General features: G+C 51.5%; 1 protein-coding gene across 1 annotated transcript; it reads right to left on the bottom strand.

Moving 5' to 3' along the window:
- Positions 1-5,098: 5,098 nt before the first annotated feature.
- Positions 5,099-23,817, bottom strand: LOC120691057 (origin of replication complex subunit 3-like). Its single transcript, XM_039974019.1, has 17 exons — positions 23,562-23,817; positions 23,244-23,468; positions 22,944-23,118; positions 22,673-22,842; positions 22,445-22,575; positions 21,784-22,057; positions 21,600-21,674; positions 21,340-21,416; positions 21,177-21,267; positions 20,857-21,050; positions 20,346-20,415; positions 19,727-19,806; positions 19,164-19,241; positions 18,897-18,972; positions 11,997-12,124; positions 5,827-5,994; positions 5,099-5,562 (listed from the first exon to the last, which is right to left on the bottom strand). The coding sequence occupies exons 1-17, from the start codon at positions 23,610-23,612 to the stop codon at positions 5,457-5,459; spliced, it is 2,169 nt and encodes a 722-aa protein (XP_039829953.1). The 5' UTR covers positions 23,613-23,817; the 3' UTR covers positions 5,099-5,456.
- Positions 23,818-24,324: the final 507 nt, after the last annotated feature.

The following is a 24,324-nucleotide window of genomic DNA, read 5'->3' as shown; positions in this document are numbered from 1 at the left end:
GACTTCGATCTAAAGGTTGTGACATGGATCTAGTGCTCAAGGATCACAAACAAAACCAATGAGAGATCTGTGTCACACAAAATCCACAAAGAAGCAGCCGTGAGTGAGAATGTGAGCTGAGTCCGGATAGTCCGGACTTCAGCCCGGAATGTCCGGGGGTCCGGAGTATCCGGGCTATTTCCCAGAGTATCCGGGTAACCTTTGCCCAATGGCTACTTTCCAGTGTGAGGAGTATAAATACCCCTCTTACCCCTTCAGTCACTCTCTCTCTCTTGCTTATTTTCGAACCCGACCCATTCCAAACCCTAGAACAAGCTCTCTCACTCCCTCCCCTTTGATTCTTGAGAGATTTCTTGAGGGATTCAAGTGAGAGACTTGCAAGAGAAGAGATTTGAGCTAGTGAGCATCCATTCCAACGCTTGAGCACTAGTTCTTCGTCAAGCCCGCGGATTCAAGTCTATTACTCTTGGAGCTTTGAGCTCCTAGACGGCTAGGCGTGCTCGTGAGTGCTCAAGCTGCATTGTGAGCTCCACGGGAAGTTTGTAAGCTTCATTCCACTCCAAGGAATCCATAGTAAGTGACATCGGGCTTGAGCGTTGGTCTCGCCCTTGGGTGAGGAGCATAGGGGTTCTTGAGCATCGTCTCTTGAACTCTTCCTCAACGGAGACATAGCACCTTCGGGTGTGAACTTCGGGAAACAAATCTTGTGTCATTTGGTGTTGCTTTACTTGATATTTGTTTGCAAGTCAACTTTGTTAGGGTTTGAGGTCGATCTACTTGAATACAAGGATCCTGTCTAGTTTATCTGGTTGAATCGTCTTAAAAGCACTTCTTGGTAACCCCAAAATTACTCGATCTGATTATCGTTCACATTTATCAAGTTTTTGTGCACGTTGCACCTGACCCGGATAGTCCGGGGTTTCACCCGGATAGTCTGGAATATCCGAGTATCTGGACCCAAACCCGAATAGTCCGGGTCAACTATTACTAATCTGTTTTCAAGTGTTTTTAATTGCAGTTTTAACCTATTCACCCCCTCGAGACATCTTCAGATCCTCAAAACTATTTACTGACAAAAATTGAAGCATCGAGATTTATCATACCGTAACTTGAGGAATTCACCATGTTAGTAGTTCTGTTCTTGAGATTGTTCAAGATCTATGAATCCATACAGTTAGTGACACAAAGATACATAGTAAATACATTACAAGCACTGTTGACCATAGCTGCATTCAGTCTAAGAACATCTCCAGCAGACTACCTATCTCATCTCTAATACCAAATTTTTTTAAGGGATTTAGTTGCTCCAGCAGACTGTCAATCTTATCTCCAATACCTAATTTTTTTGGCAATCCCTAAAAACTTACATCCTCTCCCCTACATGTAGGGATACAATCTCTCCCTTATCCACCATTATTTTTGGCGCAAAGCTTTCCACATCTCGCGCCTCGTTCTGCCCTGCGCTGCCGCCCCGCATCCCTCCACCTCGACGTCGTTGCCTAGCCTTGCTCTGTTCGCTCCTCCGCCGCACCATGAAGCTGCAGGACCCACCTTGCCTCCGCCCGCTCCTGCCCAACCCTTCTTCTTTGGCTCCTCCAGGATGCTGCCAAGGACGATAGCCCATCGCCCGTGGGAGCCGATGCTCCTCCGGGACCATGCGCTCTTCGAGTTCCTCGTCTTGCAGCTCATGGAGGTGACATAGCTCCGCCTGCACGCAATGGAGCAGCCATCCCGAAACCTTGTTCTGCCATCCATAGAGGGGTCTCGGGGTCCACATCAAGGTTGCGCAGGGCTTACTCGAGCAAGAAGGCGAGTGGTACCGACGCGGCATAGTTCCTTCCCACCGCTGTGCTAGTTCCCATGCCGGAGAATGTACTAGCTAGTGCCCCAACTGCAACGGGTGATATTGACATGGATGACACCCACCACTTGCTCGACAAAATTCGTCCAAGGTGTGTTCGTGACTTCTTTGCTGTCATTTCTATTGTCAAATCTGAAAGCATCATTGTTTCCTTGTTGGGACAAGAGTGAAAGGCTTTTGTTTGGTTTTGGTAGTTGAATGACAACTTAGGTGGACTAATAAGTGTTCATGTTGAGATACACATATGATTAGTTCACATAAAGACACTAGTATGAGCAATATGTGCCATGGAGGAGAAATAGCTAAGGGTTGATGCTATGCTCATATATTGTGATGAAGAAACTCATTGTATATGAGAAATGACATGGAGTCGTGTGGCTAGATGATGAAGATCTAGACAAGATTTTGCGTCGATGGACCGGTTGCAAGTGTGAGGGGCAAGTTGGAGGCTTTGAAGCGATAAACCGCATGTGGCGGGGAAGCTTGAGCAAAAACTTGGCGCCAATGGACCAAGGTAACGGTGAAGAGCAAGCTCAGTTGAGATTGATGAACCAATAAGGTCACATGATGATATGAAGTAGATCATATCTTTCAAGAAAGATCAAGCCAAATGTTGACTCATGATTATAATAAAAAAGCTTGATGAAGGTTGGTGCTTGTGTGGCATCAACATTTGAGAAGATGAAATGGAATGCACAAAGCAAAGATATGACTTGTAGGACATTTCATTTCACTGGTCAAAGATTGTGTAGAGAAGTGTATGACCGAATTTAAGATAGATGGCCGTACTATCAAGAGGGGCAAACTTGTTTGCATATCGGTCATCTAGTGCCACTTGAGCGAGCTAACTTTGCATACATTACTAGAATCGAGCGGCATTGAAAGTTTTACAAAAATGATATGAAGATGTTAACTAAGGCTTAAAGGTGTTGATCATCCCGTAGGAGATCATTTGGAGTTGTCATGCCTTTGAAAAAAGGATTTTGTTGTGCTCCTAATTATGGGTTGGATCTTGAAATGGATTTCTTAGTTGATTCATTTTGTCTTGGATCCTTTATTCAGTTGGGTTGTGTAGTCCTCTGAATAAGCTTTCCATAGAGTCCAAGATCACCTAATTTGGTTGATGGAGTTAAAAGTTATAAGCGTTTTACCGAGGATCGGTTTGCTGGAAATGGACCAACGGACCGTCCGCTATTGGGTGCGAACAGTCCGCCAATTTCGTGTTTGAGTTCGAACAGAATCGTTCTTGGCTCTAGATGGGGTTCCAAAATGAATTGCGGACTGTCTGACTATGGAAGGCGGACAGTCCGCCTCCTAACTTCGATTTTTGGACAGGAATGGTGTAGTTTCTGTATGTGCTCACATTTTGAACCACGGACGGTCCGCCCCTGGGGAGCGGATAGTCCGCCCGGGCTCTAACGGTCGACTCTGACATACAATCTTTGCAGTTCTAACTGTTGGGTTTGAAATGACAGATGATCCGATCTCTGTGAGGCAGACAGTCCGTGATAACTCCGTTTTCACGGGATTTGAGAGTAACAGCTAGTTTGAGGCTTCCCTCTATAAATAGAGGTGGTGGCCAGCCATTTGAGAGGTTGAGCACCTTGGGGACTTGGTATCCTTGTGTGAGAGTGCTTGGGAGCCCTCCAACTCACTTGTGATTAGAGCAAATCATATATGCTAAGTAAGAGAGCGATTCTAGTGTGTTGCATTGAGAGTTTGCAAGAGATTGGCACTAGGTGATGGAGTTGCAAGATCGCGATGCTTTTTACTTATGGAGGTTGCCACCTCCTAGATGGCTTGGTCATGTGTCTCTGTCGTGAAGCCCGCAAGATGATTGTGCGGTGCTCAGGAAATGTTATTGTGAGGGGGTATCGTGCTCACCCCGCGGGAGTCATGAATAGAAACTCTAGTTGAGCGAGACACGAAGAGCTCGTGTGAGCACTCCATGTGAGAGAGTGTGACTTGAGAGTCCCACCAGCAAGAGGACCGGCGGCAACCTTGAAGCTTGTCACAATAGGGACTAGCTTGGTGGTAACCAAGTGAACCTCGGGATAAAATTCACCATGTCAACTTGTTCTTTCCGTTGGTTTGCAATTCCCTACACAGGCTTGTATTTACTTACTCATATATTGTGTTTGTGTAGTTGCTCTTATAATCAGTTTGCTTGTGTAGCATAGAAGTAGCTCGCTTTGCGTGACTAATTTCCTTGAGTAACTTTGTTAGTCACTTTGGTTAGCTTGTGTAGCTAAGTAACTTGAGCTCTCAAATTTGGCTTGTGTAACCTTGCTCTTGAGATCTACTAGTTGTGCTTAGATTTTGTGTATTTTGCATACTAGTATGTGTAGGAGCTCCCTTTTATTTGAGTACTAGTTGCATAGACTTGTGTGACCTTGCAAACTAGAATTGTGTAGGTGAGCTTTAACTAAGCTGGCACTTTAGTTGCTCAATTAGGATCTTTTTGTAAGGTGCAAGTAATAGATAGAGTTGTGTAGTCTTAGCAAGACCGATTAGTTTATTTCTGCTTTTTGTCTCGGTTAGCCGGTATCGTTTTAAGTTTTAAAAATAATTATTCACCCCCTCTAGTCCACCATCTGAACCCTACAAGAAGGCCATGGCAACTGCTAACTTAAGACATGAACTAATTTACTAGTAAAAGTAGTAGCAGCTCCCTAGTCTCTGCTACGTGCTAGTAGTAGCAGTTCTCTGGTCTGAGTGAGAGAGAGATTGAGAGAGGGAGAGGCATATAATTCAGATATGAATATATTTATTGCTGGTAAACTATAACTATATCTTATAGAGTAACTTTTGTTAAGCTCAAGTTATATGTGATAGTGATTATCTTCCATTCTTGACAACACTGTCGTTGTGAGATTTGAGTATTCATGTACCTCGGATAAACATACTACAATGCATGCTACTTTTGTTTCGTATACCTATATATAATATATACCTATCTATGATATGTTTTTGTTGATATAGATGGACTGTGCTCGTGAGGAAGAAAAAAAAAGAGCAGACTGGAATTGCATATGGGCTCAGCAAGGGAAGCAAGAGAGAAAATAAAGAAACGGGCTGCATATGGGCTGCTTTGGAGGTGGTGTGATCCAATTACAAAATATGTGTGCTGAAGGAGATAAGCAAAAATACCAATACCTATAATAGGAGATCACAATATATGAATGTTTTGGAGATGTGTTATTAGTAGTCTGCTGGAGATGCTCTAAGTCAGCTATAGAGACAAGAAAAACCAGTAACTTAAGGGTACATGTTAATTGCTGCCCTAGAGGAAAAACGGACATCACAATTGTCAGCAATTGTGAATCCCAAGTGGACGCCGCTTCATTTCGTTGCTTACATTCTAAGGTTCCTGAGCCACTTCATCCTTTACATGTACCCATACAAGTTGAACTTTCCACAAAGGTTTAATTTACAAGATACTATCGTGAGCTTACTGACTCGAGCAATAAAGCTATCCTAGAGCTAGAAAAGCACCATTTGTTACTAGGTAATCTATCTTGCTCAGCTTGGAACATTCCGTTCCCCATGTGTAGCGAATTCATCACCTCTGTGCAGCATGCCAACACAAAAATCATCAAGGACCAAAGGCGATTCTCTGCACAAGATCAGGCCTTCTCTTGCTTGGCATCCTAAGGAGGCCAGTGATTTGCATCTCAGTAACAGCTCTGCAGAATCTTGCTCTGGAAGACACGTGTCAAGGAATAATCTGTTGACTTAAAATCATATGTAGAATACAAATAATCAATACTTTTCAGGAAAATATTAGTGGTACCATGCTCCCCTAAACTAATTGCATGGATCCAAAAGTAGTAGCGAGTAGATGAATAGTCTGTTGTCCAAATTAGGTTCTTATCATGCCCTCAAATTTCTGATTTTCCAATTTTCTGGAGTGCAAAGAAACACTACAGAAATATATTTACGGACAGTTTATAGTTGAAGGATACTGGATCATAGCTTCACTCTCTGCAGGTGTAGATTTTGACTTCTTTTTTGAGGGAGAACTGTATGATTTCCGTTTGACTTTTGAATTTCTGCTGTTGATAATTCCCTCAAAGGATATGTACCAATCATGAAGGTTAATTACATCACCATATTCTTGGGCTAGATTGCACCTGCAATGCAAAAGGATACAGTTAATCTCACCAAGAGTAATTTAAATTAGTCTCCAGCATTCATTTAAAAAACTTCAATTGGATCCCTATTCTACTAAAGTTGCACGTACTCCAAACTTCAAGCTTAAATAATAGGTCGTGGACCTTTCTTAGGATGCAAAGCCCAACTGGAAGCACTGCACTGTTCAAAGGGTTGTAGCTGGGGTACTTGGGTGTAGTAAGAGTATTTTGATTAAGGTTTCAAAAAGGATAACTACCACACAATCATTTCCTGTACCATCTAGTTAGTTTCCACAGTCCCCCGCTAAATGAGCAGTTCATCCAGAGACATGAAAAATATTCAATAAAAATACATATCTCCTTCCAGGCAGTCAGGTCCACAGTTTTTTTGGGGACAAAACTGAAAGCATATATATCCTATTGAAATTGTGTCACAGGGGCAGTCAGGTCCACAAAGTTCTTTAGTATATTTTTTTGTAAGTAACCATGTTATGACCGGTGTCCAGTACACCAGGAGGAGGCCCATTAGTGGCTAGGCACAGGAGATTAGATGGGCTTGGCCCAGTTATTTACCTCGTTTCTTTATAAACACTGTAACGTACTTTGTTTGGATTAAGCAGGAGCAATCATATCGCTCGGCTTCCCTTAGGGAGCCGGGAGACCCCCAAACCCTAGCCACCACCTGCCTCCTCCCCCTTGCGCGACCACGGCGCCCAGAAGCCGTCGAGCGCGCATCATCCTCCGTCCTCCTCCTTCCCACGCCTACAACCTGCGCCCACGCCTTGGTAGGGATCCAATTCCTATCAATCTGGTATCAGGGATCTCTGGTTCGATCATGTCTTCTTCTCCGCCCGCCTCTCAACCGCCGCCACCATCGCCGGCCATGACGCTTCCCCAGACGACCGGCGCCCCACCACCTCCCTCGACGGGCGCACCGCTGCCAGGTGCGCACGCGACCTCGAGGGTGCTGACCGCCCCATCGGCGACCGCCCCGATCGTCTTCACTCCAGAGCAGATGACCGCGGCGATCATGGACCTAGGGCAGGTGGTGGCGGGCATCCGGTCCTTCCTCGCCGGATCATATGCGCCGCAGCCGCAGCTGCCGCCGGTGCCGCCTCCACCGCCTCTACCATCGCCCGCCGCCACGACGACGTACCAGTACGGGATGCCCTTTGACGGGACGGTGCCGCACCCCACGCTCACCGCATCGCCGCCGTTCCAGGGCGTTCCCATCCAGCAGATCCGTTTCCCGCCGTCGCCTTCGCCGCTGCCGGCTTGGATTACCGGGACGACGGCGCCCATCTACACGGCGCCTAGCCCGCAGCCGTACCTGCAGCTGCCCCCGACCACTGGGGCGCCCATGGCGCACGGCGGCATTCCGGCCTCGGGCATCCTCTACGGCGGGGTGGACGGCACACTCATTCCGGGCTCCAGCCTGTTTCCGCCGTTCCCCGCCACGACGTCGCCACCGGACGAGGAGGGCGCGGCCTTCTCCTTACCGTCCCAGGAGCCGCCGGCCCCTCGGTTCTACAAGCTGGAGTTCACCACGTACGACGGCACGGCTGATCCCCTGAACTGGTTGAATCAGTGTGAACAGTTCTTCCGAGGTCAGCGCACGCTCGCCTCCGACCGCACCTGGCTCGCTTCCTACCATCTTCGGGAGCAGCCCAGACGTGGTACTATGCCCTCGAGCAGGACGAGGGCATGCCGTCGTGGGAACGCTTCAAGGACCTCTGCCGTCTATGCTTCGGGCCCCCGATCCGCGGCAGCCGACTGGCCGAGTTGAGCTCCCATTCACCTCGACGGTCCAGGACTTCGCTGACCGGTTCCAGGCGGTGGCATGCCACGCACAGAACCTGTCTTCGCGCCAGCGCGCCGAGCTCTTCGTCAGCGGCCTCCTGGATCACATTCGGGTGGACGTGGAGTTGCGCGACCCCCAGGATCTTCAGACGGCCATGTACTACGCTCGGGCGTTCGAGCGCCGAGCGACCGCCATGTAGATGACATTACCGCTCCGGGCTGCTCGTCCGCCGCAGCGTCCAGCGCCACTACCGGCGCGCCCGCCGGGTGGTGCTCCGGCCGCCTCACGCCAGCCGAGCAGCTGGAACGTCGTCGCCAGGGACTATGCTTTAACTGCGACGAGCCCTATGTTCCCGGGCACGTGTGCCAGAGGCTCTTCTACTTGGAGTCCGGGGACTACATCGTGGAGGACGAACCGGCGGCCGACGTGGCGGCCGCGGCCGCGGCTCCGGAGGAGGAGGCCGCGCAGGAGACGGAACCAGCTAATGCATTTGTTGTCTCCCTCCATGCACTGGCAGAAATCCGTACGGATAACACCATGCTCCTCCCGGTGGTGATCCAGGGAGAACGTCTTCTGGCGCTACTTGACATCAGCTCCACCCACAACTTCCTCCAGGGTGACATTATGCGCCGCCTGGGGCTTTAGCCAGCGGGCGGGGAGCACCTCCGCGTCACCGTCGCCAACGGCGATCGCCTACCGTGCGCGGGCGTCGCCCGCGACGTTCCCATCAGCATCGAAGGCGAGGCGTTCTCCATCACGTGCGTCGGCCTCAACTTGGGCTGCTTCGACTGCATCCTCGGCATCGACTACCTCCGCACCTTGGGCGCCATCCTCTGGGACTTCGAGGCCATGACGATGGCCTTCTAGCGCGACGGACGCCCCGGTCGCACCTCAGCAGCGCGCGTTGGCGGCCATCGCGAACGCCCAGCAGCCCATGTTGGACCGCCTCCTGCAGTAGCACGGCGCCATCTTCGAGGAACCGCAGGGACTCTCTCCGGAGCGGTCGTACGTCCACCGCATCCACCTCCTGCCGGGTACCGCTCCCGTTGTTGTGAGGCCGTACCGCTACCCGCAGCTGCAGAAGGACGAGCTGGAGCGGCAGGTCACGGCCATGCTTGCCCAGGGCATCATCCGACCTAGTACCTCGCCGTTCTCTGCGCCTGTGCTCCTTGTCCGGAAGCCGGACAACACTTGGCGTTTCTGCATCGACTACCGCGCCCTCAACGCCAAGACGTCCAAGGACAAGTTCCCCATCCCGGTGGTATTCGAGCTCCTGGACGAGCTCTTTGGGGCTCGCTTCTTCACCAAGCTCAATCTGCGTTCGGGCTACCACCAGGTGCGGATGCACCCCGACGACATCGCCAAAACGGCGTTCCGGACGCACCATGGCCATTACGAGTTCCTGGTCATGCCGTTCGGTCTCTGCAACGCCCCGGCGACCTTTGAGGCGCTGATGAATGACGTCCTGCACCCCTACCTACGGAGGTTTGTGCTGGTCTTTTTCGACGACATACTCATCTACAGCTCGTCGTGGGCGGAGCACCTTCAGCACGTCGCCATCGTCCTCAACGAGCTTCGGGCGCATCGTTTCCACCTTAAGCGCTCGAAGTGCACGTTCGGGGCGACATCCGTGGCCTATCTGGGCCACGTCATCTCCAAGGACGGCGTCGCCATGGGCGCCGACAAGGTCGCGGCGGTTGCTGCGTGGCCGCAGCCGCGCTCCGCCCGGGGCCTCTGAGGCTTCCTGGGCTTGGCAGGCTACTACCGGAAGTTCATCCAGGGCTTCGGCGTCATCGCGGCGCCCCTGACGCGTCTTCTGTGCCGCGACGCGTTCTCCTGGGATGAAGAGGCCGAGGCGGCCTTCCAGGCGCTAAAGGGCGCGCTCACCACCGGGCCTGTCCTCCAGATGCCGAACTTCGACGAGCTGTTCATGGTGGACTGCGACGCCTCCGGCGTGGGGTTTGGCGCTGTCCTTCATCAAGAGGCCGGCCCCATCGCCTTCTTCAGCCGGCCGTTCGCTGCGCGCCACCTCAAACTGGCGGCCTACGAGCGAGAGCTCATCGGTCTGGTGCAGGCCGTTCGACATTGGCGCCCATATCTCTGGGGGCGCCACTTTCTCATTCGCACTGACCATTACAGCTTGAAGTTTCTGTTAGACCAGCGCTTGTCGACTATGCCGCAACACCAGTGGATCAGCAAGCTGTTCGGCTTCGACTTCGCCGTCGAGTACCGGCCGGGGCGCCTCAACACCGTGACGGACGCCTTGTCCCGCCGCGACGCCGAGGATGCGGTCAAGCTGGACAGCAGCCCGGGGGCGGCGTGCGTCCTCTCCGGGCCCTCCTTCGCGTTGATCGACGACATCCGCCGTGCTATGGCGATCGCGGAGGACGCCCAGCTGCTACGCCGGCGACTAGAGGCCGGTGAGTTGTCGGCGCCGTGGCGCGTTGACGACGGCCTTCTCCTGCACGGGCGCCGTCTCTGCGTCCCCGACCACGCCGACTTGCGCCACCAGGCGCTTATGCTCGCGCACTCTGCCGGCCATGAGGCCGTGCAGAAGACACTACATCAGCTCCGCTCCGACTTCTACATTCCTGGCGATCGTGCCCTGGTCCAGGACTGGGTGCGGTCCTGCAGTACTTGTCAGCGCAACAAGACGGAGACTCTGCAGCCGGCGGGGCTGCTGCAGCCGCTGGAGGTGCCGTCCCAGGTGTGGGCGGACATCTCCATGGACTTCATCGAGGGCCTTCCCAAGGTCGGGTGCAAGTCGGTCATACTCACGGTGGTCGACCGTTTCTCCAAGTACGCGCACTTCATCGCGCTCGGCCATCCCTACACCGCCTCCTCTGTCGCACGCGCCTTCTTCGACGGCATTGTACGTCTACACGGCTTCCCGTCATCCATCGTCAGCGACAGAGACCCGGTGTTCACTGGCCACGTCTGGCGTGACCTCTTCAAGATGGCCGGCGTCAAGCTGCGCATGAGCACGGCCTTCCATCCTCAGACTGACGGCCAGTCCGAGGTGGTCAATAAGGTGATCGCCATGTACTTGCGCTGTGTTACAGGTGATCGACCGCGAGCTTGGGTGGACTGGCTCGCCTGGGCGGAGTACTGCTACAACACATCCATCCACACCGCCCTCCGAGCCACCCCGTTCGAGGTGGTCTATGGCCGCCCCCCGCCGCCCATCCTGCCGTACACGCCGGGGACGGCCAAGACCGAGGCTGCGGACGCCCTCCTCCGCAGCAGGGATGACATACTCGCTGAGGTGCGCCAGCGTCTCCTTCAGGCGCAACAGTTGTCCAAGCGAAAATACGACGCCAATCATCGGGACCTGGAGTTTGCCGTCGGAGATTGGGTCTGGCTGCGGCTGTTACACAGAACAGCTCAGTCCCTGGACCCCAGCGCCCGGCGCAAGCTGGGACCCCGTTATGCCGGGCCGTTCCAGGTGTTGGAGCGCATCGGCAGCGTCGCCTATCGCCTACAGCTTCCGCAGGACGCCCGCGTCCACGACGTCTTCCATGTGGGGTTGCTGAAGCCCCACCGCGGCGACCCGCCTACCGCGCCGGCCACCATGCCACCGGTCCTTGATGGGCGCATCCTTCCGGCGCCGGAGAGTGCTCTTCGGGCGCAACTTCGTTGCGGCGTCTGGCGGGTGTTGATCAAGTGGCGCGGCCTACCTGATGAAGATGCGACGTGGGAGCCACTTGATGAGTTTCAGGGCCATTTTCCGGACTTCCAGCTCGAGGACGAGCTGTTTGCGCAGGCGGGGAGAGATGTTATGACCGGCGTCCAGTACACCAGGAGGAGGCCCATTAGTGGCTAGGCGCAGGAGATTAGATGGGCTTGGCCTAGTTATTTACCTCGTTTCTTTATAAACACTGTAACGTACTTTGTTTGGATTAAGCAAGAGCAATCATATCGCTCGGCTTCCCTCAGGGAGCCGAGAGACCCCCAAACCCTAGCCGCCACCTGCCTCCTCCCCCTTGCGCGACCATGGCGCCCAGAAGCCGTCGGGCGCCCATCATCCTCCGTCCTCCTCCTTCCCACGCCTACAACCTGCGCCCACGCCTTGGTAGGGATCCAATTCCTATCAAACCATGTCATTGTTTTTCCTTAATCATGAGGCAGTAGCATCAGTATTCCATGAATCACAAATTTCCAGATACCAGTCAAATGTTATTTAATGAATATATGGACTTACATAATTGATGTGTCATGCAAGGTTCCTGACAAAGCAGTTCCAGTCCTACTGCAACAAGAGCATTTTAGGTGGCTCTGTGACTTCAGTAGATCAAGTTGAACCATTCTTCTTGGATTTCCAATCAGTGCCTGGATTGAGAAGCAATGTTAGAAATCAGGATAATGTTCTTTTACATCTGGTTATATAATAATAGCAAACATAGTTATTGAGATAGCATCAGTTTTTGTAAGAGAGAATAATGGCTTCTATTCCTCCAAACCCTAGAAGGGTGGGATATATAGATTCTATACATGGGCCTCTAGATGGGCCTCTATACATGGGCTCACATATACACCAACACCCCCCCCCGCGCAGTCTGAACTACCGGCGCAGCGGTGTTCAAGACTGGACAAGAAGAGAGTACAAATAGAGTACAAAGGGCAAATACCCCCGCAACCACAACTAACCACCGGCTACGTTGAGGCTGGAGTGAAACTCCGAGAAGGTCGAGGAGGGCAATCCCTTGGTGAAGATGTCAGCAAACTAGGAGGTAGTCGGGACATGCAGTACCTGAACATCACCGATAGCGACTCTGTCGCGCACGAAGTGTAGGTCGATCTCCACATGCTTCGTCCGCTGATGCTGGACGGGATTGGTGGAGAGATACATGGCGCTGACGTTGTCGCAGTAGACGAGCGTGCTCTTGGCGAGCGGGCTGTGAAGCTCCGCCAAGAGCTGTCGTAGCCAGGACGCCTCCACCACGCCGTTAACGACAGCCCGGTACTCCACCTCAGCACTGGAGCGGGAGACAACCGGCTGCCGCTTGGACGACCAGGAGACCAGGTTGCCGCCCAGGAAGACGGCGTAGCCGGAAGTAGAGCGACGAGTGTCCGGACAGCCAGCCTAGTCACCGTCGGTGTAGACCACCAGCTCAGCAGAGGACGAGCGGTGAAGCACCAGGCCGAGGTGCACAGTGCCATGGACGTAGCGGAGGAGACGCTTCAGCGCAACAAGGTGTGACTCCCGGGGATCATGCATATGGAGACAGACCTGCTGAACAGCGTAGGTGAGGCCCGGCCTGGTGAAGGTGAGGTACTGTAAAGCACCAGCCAGACTCCGGTAGGCAGTAGGATCAGCCACCGGATCACCCAGATCAGCAGTTGGCTTCGCCTGAGTGTCGACAGGAGTGGAGCAGGGCATGCAATCAGTCATCCCTGCCCACTCCAGAATATCGAGTGCGTACTGCCGCTGGTGAAGGAGAAGACCAGACGGGCGAGGCTCAACAGTGACGCCCAAGAAGTGGTGGAACTGACCCAGATCCTTCATAGCAAACTCCTGCTGTAGAGAGTAGATGACACGCTCAAGCAACTGCTGACTGGAGGCGGTGAGCACAATATCATCAACATAGAGCAGCAGGTAGGCAGTCTCATCCCCACGACGGTAGATGAACAGAGAAGTGTCAGCCTTGGCCTCGGGGAACCCCAAAGTCAGCAAGAACGTGGCGAACCGAGAGTACCAAGCTCAAGGAGACTGCTTCAGACCATAAAGGGACTTGTTGAGCCGGCAGACCATATCCAGACGACTCGAGTACACAAATCCCGCTGGCTGACTGCAGTAGACTGTCTCTGACAGAGTGCCATGAAGAAACGCATTCTTCACATCTAGCTGTTGCACAGGCCAGGAGCGAGAGAGCACAAGCGAGAGAACCGTGCGCACCGTAGCGGGCTTCACCACTGGACTGAAGATCTCATCATAGTCCACACCAGGCCGCTGGATGAAACCCCAGAGAACCCAGCGAGCCTTGTAGCGCTCCAGTGTGCCATCAGCCCGACGCTTGTGGGTCCAGATCCACTTGCCAGTGATCACATTGCCACCAGACGGACGCGGCACGAGGTCCCACGTCTGGTTAGCAAGGAGAGCCGCATACTCCTCTTCCACCGCGCGACGCCAGTGAGGATCTGCCAGGGCGTCGCGGACAGAGGAGGGTACCGGAGAGACCCGCTGCTCGCCCTCGGTGGCGGAGAGAGCCGCGGCCTGAGACGCCATCCGCCGAGTCACCATGTGATGGATATGACGAGGATCCCGATGGACGACGGGCGGGTGGTACACCTCCGGCTCGACTCGAGAGCGAGTCGGCGGAGGCGGAGGCGGCGGCAGCTCCGGTGTAGATGGCGGCGGCAACGACTCCGGTGTAGGCGGCGGCGACGACTCCGGTGTAGGCGTCGGAGGAGCCTCCGGAGCCAGAGTCGGCGCCAGTACCGGCGCCGAACGACGCCGGTACACCTGTACCGGCTGAGCATACCGCGGCGGCGCCGGAGTCGGCGCCGGACGATGCTGGTACACCTGCACCGGCTGAGCGTACCGCACAGGTGCTGCGGGAGGCACGGGGTCCGCGCGTGGTGCAGCAGGAGACACCGGGTCCGCGCGCGGCACGACCGGAGGTCCGGGGGACGTGTGTGGCGCGACCGCAGGCCCCGGGGCCGCGCGCGGCGCAGTAGGGATCACCGGCAGCGGTGCCGGTGTGCCGGGAAAACCTGCAGGGAAAGGAAAGACAGGTAAAGGTGGCTGAACCACCGGGTCAGTTGGAAATAGGGACTCCAGCTCGGGGTCAGGAGATGGTGTGGAAGAGGTGGAGTAGGGAAAATCCGACTCGTCAAAGACGACGTGTCGGGAGATCAGGACGCGGCGAGAGGTAAGGTCAAAACATCGGTACCCCTTGTGGTCAGGGGAGTAACCAAGGAACACACAACGAGTCGAGCGGGGTGCCAGCTTGGGAGGAGCAGTGGCGGTGGTGTTAGGGTAACACGCACACCCGAAGACCCGAAGGTGGTTGTTGACGCTCCTTAGCGCCCCAATTTATGTACCGCAAGCGCACGGATCGTGGTAGCTTTTCCCTTAGAGTATTCCCCCAAGGTTTATCAATCCGTGGTCGACAAAGAACTACCTAAGGTTTTCCATCTAATCTAACGGATCTATCCTAACATGAAGCATGAATTGCACATATAGAGTAAACCTTTAATAGATATGAGTGTTGTGTAAAGGTTGATCTCATCCATGAACATAGGCATAACCATAGCAAAACTAAAGACATGACTAGGGCTATCGTCATCTAGTTGTAGTTCAAGCTAACGAGCAAATAAATCATGCATCTCAATCAATGGCATCTTTAAACCCAAAATCTCCAATCCGATCCTTCGATACCCCATCTACTTAGGCAACGCCCTGTCACGACGCCCCCCTTTGGACGAAAGCACCCTGAAGCAAGTCGAACCCCCTTTGGTAGTTCCGCCATGAACCTCTAGCCACCATGACTACAAGATCATGTTAAGCGATCTATCTCGATAATAGATCTAGGATGAAGCAAACCCAAAGAAAATAACGAAATCGAAAGAGAACATGGTCGCTAAAAGATTCAGAAGACATGATTATCATTACTCACATAATAGATTCGTTTGGATCGTCACCACCGAGTACATACCATTGACGACTCCAACTAGCTCATGAACTCCACCATGGCACCACCACGCAGGGAGGCCATGGCGGCTAGGGGCGGCCTAAGCCATCTCCTAGACAACTTCGAAGACTTGCGGCGGCCGTCGTCTCCCTCCGGTCTTGGCCCTAGGTTTTCGTCGAGTTCTGGGTGGATGGATGCCGCGAGTTGAATAAGGTGCGAGCTATTTATAAGCCGAGGAAGCCACCGGTCGAAGGGGAGGCCGAACCGCCTTGGAAACGGGCTAGGCCGGCCGGCTCATGGGCCTAGGCCGGCCGGCCTACCCTCTTTCGGGCCCGCCTCGGTCTCATCTTTCGCGTGTAGACTCCTCGCATCTTTTAGAGTTTATGTCCTTCATGATTGCACCCCTTTGGACGTCGTTATCTTGGAGATATCTTCAAGGAAAGGATAGGATAGAGAATCCTTTCTTAAATCTTCATTTGCTTTGCTTAATCCCGAAGTATTTTGATCTCATCTTTGTGGGTTTGGTCCTTTGGGCTCTCTTGGAGGATGGATGTGCATGTATGGACTTCGAATCAACATGGGCTTTGGTCCTTCCTTTGGGCTTTGGCCTTCGTCTTTCTCTGTGTTATCGCTCGATCACAGGCCTCGTCATTTCATGCTCCAAAATAGGCCAAAAACCTGCAAAAACGAAGTTCCTCCAAAATATTTGTGCAAGTGTGAAAATGACCAATAATTAGGCTAGGGTTAGGACGGTTAGTGATTTTGATATTAAATTCATGCCATTATCAAGGATAAATAAGGGATAAAAGGGGTACTTAATGAGCGCCAACAGTGGTCGTAGCGAGGAGGGGTACCGAAAAGAGCGTGGTGTGGAGTGGGAGCAGAAGAAGCAGTGGACGGAAGACGGTTGAGCAAGTAGGTGGCGGTGTGGAGGCTCTCAGCCCAGAAGCGCGGGGGCAGATTGGCCTGGATCAGAAGGGTGCGCACGACGTCGTTCGTCGTGCGTATCATCCGCTCAGTCTTGCCGTTCTGAGGAGAGGTATACGGACAAGACATACGCAGCTGAACACCCCGAGAAAGAAAGAAAGAACAGGAGGTGGAGTTGTCGAACTCCCGCCCATTGTCACACTGGACGGCCTTAACGGTGAGGCCGAACTGAGTGGACACCCAGACAAAGAAGTGGAGGGTGGGGAAGGTCTCAGATTGGCACGCAAAGGAAACGTCCAAGAGTAGTGCGAGAAGTCATCGACCACCACCAGATAGTACTTATAACCAAAAAGGGTAAGTACAGGAGAGGTCCACAGGTCACAGTGAACGAGATCAAATGCATGCGTCGCATGCGAAGAAGAAGAAAAAGGGAGCCGAACATGACGACCGAACTGGCACGCATGGCTGAGGGGCTCAGCAGGAGCCCTAGTGCCAGGAACATCGGCACTACGACTGAGCTGAGCCAGAACGTCGCGGCCAGGGTGGCCAAGACGGCGGTGCCAGGTGGTGGAAGACGGCTTCGCGGCAAAAGCGGCAGATCAGGACGGCCAGGGCGAAGAAGAAGGCGAGAGTGGTGCAGCGGAAGAAGGAAGACGAAGGGTGTAAAGGGGCCCCGTGCTGTCACACCGGAGTAGCGGACGCCGGGAGGCCGAATCCTTTACAGTGAGGCTAGAAGAATCAAACTCGATGGAACAAGAATTGTCAGCTGTAAACTAACGAATGGAAAGAAGGTTATGAACCATCTGAGTAGCAACAAGAACATTGGGAAGACGAAAGGAGCCAGGAGCAGAACCCACGGCAGTGATAGGAAGACAAACCCGTCCACAACTATGATGGAAGAAGGACAAAACGGGTGTGGGGGTCGAACAGAAGAGAGGATACCGGCATCTGGGGTGGTGTGGAAGGAGGCACCCGAGTCGGCGATCCACTAGGTGCTGACCGGCGGTGTCCGCCCTATGACGCTGAAGGACTGTGCCAGTGCGGCCTGGTCCCAACCCCCAGGCCAGGTCGGCTGCTGGCTGGGTGGAGCGGGCGGGGTCCAGAACGGCGCGAACAGGGGAGCAGCAGCGGCGAGAATGGCCGCCGGCTGGGGCTGAGGATGAGGGCCCCCCTTAACCCTGAAACGGCCACATCGGGATGCGCCCTGGCCATGGGGTACTGAAGGATGGGTAGAGCGTACCTCCAGGGCCAGGAGCAGGAGTGGGAGCCGGAGTCGAGTCCGGAGTGCCCCGAGCACCACCACCACGTCCCCTCCGCCGACGACGCCCTCGGCCTCCCCCACTCCCGATCTGGCCGGTGAGAGGAGCACCAAGGAAGGGGTCGGGCGGGTCGATCTGGGGTCCAGATCCAAAGGGCGGAGCCTGGTGGGAGGACGAAGCGCCGTGCTCCGTGAAGGAGACGACTGGCGGGACAAGGAAGTAGGGCTTCTCTGTGGCGACCCGACGAGTGAGAGCGTTGGCCGTGGAGCGCTCGTGCTCCCAAGCGAGGGCAGCCGCGCGGGCCCGCTCCTGAGCCGCCGAAGCCTTGGACTTGGCGGCGAGGAGGGCCACGACGAGAGCGTCATCACTGTAGCAGCTCCGGCGGCGATCGGCTGCCCACGGAGGCGGCGGCGGCAAACGGCGCGTCCGCAGGGGGCATACCGAATGAAGACACGGGCACGGGCGCCATGGGTGCGTGCAGGAGCGTGGGCGCGGTAGTGCCAGGAGTGTCGGGGAAGGCCGCCGGGGCAGCGGCGGCGTCGTGGGGCAGCCACGCGCCCGCGGAGGCGACGCCCAGGGCCAGCCAGCCCGCAGTAGAGGAAGGCTGCACGGGTGGCGGCACAGGGGGCAGCAGGGCTGCAGCAGCGGCCTCGCCAGAGCCAGCAGCAGGGGGCACCACGCCGTGGGGCCAGCGCCCGCAGCTGCAGGGCCCGCGGGCGGACCAGAGCAGACGGGGATCCCGCGCGGCGGCAGAGGAGGTGACGGCAGAGGAGGGTCCTGCGCGGCGGCGGCGGCGCGCGGCAGCAGGGGATCCCGCGCGGCAGCTGGACCCTCGACCCCCGCGGCGGCCGGGGCGCGCGGCAGGCGGTCCTGCGCGGCGGCGGCGCGCAGCAGTAGGGGATCCCGCGCGGCGGCAGGGCCCGCGACCCCCACGGCAGGGGCGCGCCCGCCGCGCCAGCGGTCTGCGCGCCCGATCCAGAGGCAGAGGAGAAGGAGAGGGGAGGGAAGGAGGGGGCCGGCGGCCGGCCAGCCATGGAGGCGGCGGCGGCGGCGGCTGGGGGTGAGAGGAGAGGGGAATCTAGTCTGATACCATGTAAGAGAGAATAATGGCTTCTATTCCTCCAAACCCTAGAAGAATGAGATATATAGATCCTATACATGGGCCTCTATACATGGGCTCACATATACACCAACAGTTTTGTTCTTAGAATAGGACTGGATAATTTAACACCAACAAGACTAGATAATTTAACACCATTAGTAAGTAAGAACCACACTTACAGATTGGAGAACACCAACATTCTTGAAGCAGATGATTTCATGAAAAGGTAAACACTCAACAGGCACCAAATATTTCCTATTTGAGTATACAGAATTCAGATGCTTAGAGGGGAAAAACTGAATTAAATGAAAAAATTAAAGAATCTTCCAAAATAAAGTGATAAAAGTGTTTTCTTAGTGCACAAAACATAACTAAAGGGTTGATTATGATGTCAACACAATGTATGAAATTTCTTATCTAAAAGGTGCTGTTACTATATCTTTTACCTAGTAATGTCCTGTAATAGCACAGCAATTTTCTCATTCAATGGAACTGTCCCATTTCCAGCACTGCCAGTTGATCTTCTGATGCAGCACAAAAGATGATAGTGAGATAATTTGAGGTAATAGCATATTGGAGATTCGACTACCTAATATACTCAACCTTACCCAGTTACCTGCTTAGGATAGTTTGTCCTGGTCTTGGGTCTAGCCAAAAAGTTTTTAAGGGTAATAGAGTGATAGTTTGGTGTGTGTGTGGGGGGGGGGGGGGGGGGGGGTGGGGGTGTTATTTCTACAGGTTTTGTTTCCCCTGAAAAACAAACAAAACCTGTGTGCTCTGGGTGTTCTCACCCCCTTCTTAATATATTGATACGCAGTTCTCCTGCGTGTTCGAGAAAAAACAATACTCAACCTTACATTACTAGTGCAATATTGTACCTTAAGGAATGATAAACTAGCCAGACTGATTACCAAGATGTTCAATGATTCTAGTACACTAATTATATTCAGTACAAATATTCTTGTTTATTCTTCCTCTTCAGACAAATTTTACATGGGAAGGGACTCACCTAGTCCACTTTTCCTTTGTGGCTCTCACACTATCTGCATCAATTGTGGTTGACTGAAGCTCTTTCACTTTGTCATTGATCTAGAAAGGGAATAAGCACTTTGAGAACTAGCGCAACTGTATATTGAAATTTGAAAGTATTATGTTTGACTTCCGCGATAAATTCACATTTGGGTACTTCAGTTAAACTAAGTGCTAATGTATCCATTGTGCAGAGAAAGTTTATCTGAGGAAAATGTTCCGAAGGCAGTCGAACAGAAAAAAAGCAGAAAAATAAATTCACCATTTGAACATCAAAGAACAAAACTTATAGCTTTCTTTTTCAGAAGAAATACAAACAAACAACAAGGATTAGCAAAAGCCATCATAGTAAGCACGAACACCTACCAACATCAACTCGGAGAGAAAAATATAGAAAGTCAATTCTTGTTGTTTACCATAAAGAAACAAAATGACAAAAAATATCTGATACATTAAGGTACTGGCATATGTATTTTTAATAAAAAGTATGCGATATGAAAGAGACATTTACAAAGAATTGAAGCACCACTAGCTGATAGATCAGTTTAATATGCACGCCCAACAGTTTTTAAGAAGAAATAAAGCAGAAGTGAGCTCACCTCACTAATTCCACTTAAATGGATGCTCCAAACTTCTAGTACACGTAATAAATTTTCCATTGGCAGGTACCTGAGAAGAACACACTTCAGTCACTCTTAAGCTCCAGAAGAACATAATTGCAATTGGAAAAAAATGACAAAATCAGTCAGTTCTACAGAGTGACTCATACAAAAATTACTAGTGTCGGTGACTCAATACTGCTTCATTGGATCAGCAGCACTCCGACTCTGTTAGGTAATCTAGACATCTAAGATCTAACAATAGCATCACTTTAGACCTACTTTTTTCCTCTCACCCAAGTTAAGCTGTCGTTTTCTCCATTTCTTTTTCTGTTCAGGGAAAGACTTCCTATCCTAGTAATTCAAAGGTAATGAGACCAGGTTGCCAAGCATGTAGCCTCAGCCCTTGATCGTTTGCACCAAGAACACATCCTCAAGCAATCCAGTTCTAATAATGGTAATAAAGAAGATTTGTGCATTCAAATCTTGAAACCAACTTTTAAAATCATACCTTATGGCATTCATTACTTGGGCCATATACACTTTACCAGATCCTGATTTCATTCCTGATAATTTTTCAATGTTCACTTTAGAGACAGGCAGCTCAGCATTTGATGCATTTTGAGCTTGCAGATCTGGGTTGACCGCCTCACAGAAAATATCTAAAAGCTGCAGTTTGTCATGTCTTCCAGCTTCATACAGGCACTGTGTATATGAGACACATTATTATTATTATTATGGCACATTAGATCAGATTTCACTGTAACGACTTGCAACAATGAAAACTTTGATATAAAAAACAACAATTCACGGATGAAATTCAAAACTTACCAAGAGAACAGAACCCCAATCCTTTTGCGATTCCAGTAGCTTAGACAATCCATTTACCATGGCATTGCTAGAATTGCTCAAGTTCGTTGCACTGCAATACAATTTTTATAATAAATTGTTCCAGTACAATACTTATCGAAGACTGTGTTGCTAAGTCTTATACCTTGTACATGAGGGAAGACCAAAAGCATATTTATGTATCACTTGAGGTAGCGCTTCAAATTTATCATGCCAAAATTCCTAAGTGGTAGTAAATCAACCATAAGTTAGATTTGGATGATGAAGCCAGAAAATAGATAACGTCAATTAGTAGTTAGACAATAAGTATAGGAAAAACTAAATGTTATACTTACTAGTAGTAATATATAAAATTATAAACAGTTAATATTGTATGATCTTCAGAATAGGAGTGATAACAGCAACCTCACAATCTTCCTGAAGTACTCCCATGCACAAAAAGCTCAGAGGTTCCATGGAGAAGTGCTTACTGCATGCAAGCTGATGTTTTAATTTAGTCCTAGTTGCCCATAGCATATGGAGGAAAGAGAAGCAACATAACTGGTAACATCAGGGAAAAATAATGTAATATTAACTATTAAGCACCAACCTTGAGAGCACTAATAAAAGAAGTTATTGTTCCATCATGCCTAAAGAAGTAATTTCTGAGGAACATCACAACTTCATGACTGATGCAGAATCCAGCACATGGTTTAACAAGGATAGCCTCAACAAGTGCATTCATTCTATCTGAGGGAGACCCCAAGGTAAGTTTGCAGGGTTCTAATCGTTGAAGAGCCTCTGATGAGAGCAGTTTCTTAGGTGCATCAAGGGTTGTTGCTATCCCCATTACGAAGAAGATTGGAATTTTAATTACCCATTCACTGCAACAAAGAGACCATGCATTAAGCTGCATATATACTATGTAAGTACTCAAATCAAGTCTATCCATCCAAAGTTATAACTTTGAGCTTTTAGTTGAGCTACATATTATGTTTATAATTGACATAACCTTATCACAAAGATGTAGATATGGTAATGTGAGTTCCATGGAGCAAAAACACATTTAAAGAGAGGTAAGGCAATATGCCTCCATGCTTTCCCAGACAAAATTGAGTGTGGAACCTAAAGTTATCATAATGGGATAGGTTGGTGAGTTAAAGCAAGATCCTTGTTTGATGTAAACATTGCCCCTTTTTCTTTTCAAAGTTAGTACTTATTTATGTTTGGATCAGCAAGGAAGAGCATACACCGAAGTACTGGAATAATACCTCAGCATCATCACAAGCTCTCCGAGCACATCACTGGAACATTGCTCCAAATCATCAAGTATGACAATGATTGGCTGATTGTAGTTCTCAGCTTCACAGTACCAAGACGCCAGTGCAAATACATCAGCGACCTTTTGTAGTAAGAATTGCAGCAACAGGACACATGAGAACACTCTGATTAGTAGTACTAATAATAGTACACCTTCAAAGATTTAAGATGTCACTCACATCTGGAACATCTGATAGTAGCTGCCTCAACAGGCTCCTAAAGCAACCACCAACTCCATGTTTCACTGACAATTCAGCTGCTGAAAGCTTGGCCAGGTGACATCCACTGGACTGGAGATGTCCCGCGAGATCCCGAAACGTTGTGATGTCATCAACAAACTCCGCATTCTCTGCAAAAGAGCACAGTCGGAACCCATCGACAATGCAATTCTTCCACAATGGGGACAATCAGAGTATCAGACACATTGGATATTTGACAAGGGGCACTCACTGGTGAGAACAAATGCAGTCGGGATTCTTCTGCAGATCACATTGGTTAGGAGAGGATACGGCTGCTGGACTTCAGCATGGCAAGGTTTTGCAACGGCGCGGATCGCAGAGAATGATTCCTGCGCCCACTGCAGCACCTGGTCGAACAGCTTGAGGTTGATGCCCCTGAGGACCTCCTGGTGGCAATCGACAAGGACCCAAAGAAAGCCAATTCCACAGGATGAGAAACCGTACCGTACTCATAAGAGCTCGTAAAAATCGAGACGCGGAATGGAATTAAAGAGATGCGAGAGGGGCATACATCGATGGTGGACTGGATCCTGGACCAGATTCGGTGGAAGGCCTCCAGGCGGAGCTGCTCGTACAGCTCCGAGTCTTCCTCATCCTGCGCATCAACATCACGGATCCTCATCGCCGATTTGGGGTTGGGGGAAGATGGGAGTGAGGCATCAATCCGCCGCCGAGCCCGGGAGGACGGCGCCGACGAAGCGGCGGCTGCGGATGCCTTGTGGAGGGTGAAGAACGGCTGCAAGAAGAAAGAAAGGGGAAGAATCGGCTCAGTTTAGGATCCGTGAACGGAGGGGGCGGGAAGAAGGCGAGCCGGGAATAAACAGCGGACCTGGATATTGTTGGCGGCGGTGAGGGGAGCGTCGCCGGGGGGCGCGGCCATGGCTGGTGCGCAAACCTTGCGAACGGAGCAGATCGCTGTTTCGATTCGACGGGGACTAGGGCGGCGCAGCACCTTTGGGGTTGTCGGAGTGCGGGGAGGGAGAAGCCAGCCAAACCGTACCAGTGAATTGCGCCGCCGCCGCCGTCGAGCGCGCGAAAGGAAGGAACGGCGCGGGATTGCGGGAGAAAAGCGCGCGCAGTTGGCCTCGCCCCAACATCACTTGCTTGGCAGGGGGCCCACGAGACAAGCGCAAGGAAACGGCCCAGTAGCCCTCGCATCTAGTAATCTAGTAATTAATAAAGTCGAAAAGTATATGTCTAAGACTAACTCCCACAGATTGATCTTTCCATTTCCTCTTTCTCACCATATAGAGAAATTCTCTTTCTCAATTTCAATATATATGGAAGAAGTGCTCCAGCAGATTGATTTTTCCCCCTTTCTATATGGAAAGGGAGATGTGATGTCTTCCCTTTCTATTGGGGATTGGAGAGAAATTATTGGGGATTGAGAAAAAATAAATGGGAAAAGAAGATGAAAAATCAATCTGTTGGAATAGGTTTTTCAACATCAATCCCCTATATTGAGAAAAAATGGAAAGGGGAAAAGAGAAGATCAATCTGTTGGAGTTGCTCTAACCATCTTTCGGGTGATTTCTTTGGTGAAATCAATCACTTTTTGAACCAATAGCAATTTGACACGTCAGCACTGAAAA

Source organism: Panicum virgatum, chromosome 9N, assembly GCF_016808335.1.
Source record: "Panicum virgatum strain AP13 chromosome 9N, P.virgatum_v5, whole genome shotgun sequence".
Classification (NCBI taxonomy): domain Eukaryota; kingdom Viridiplantae; phylum Streptophyta; class Magnoliopsida; order Poales; family Poaceae; genus Panicum; species Panicum virgatum.
The sequence above is the reverse complement of the archived record's forward strand: the minus strand, read 5'-3'. Positions and strand labels throughout refer to the sequence as shown.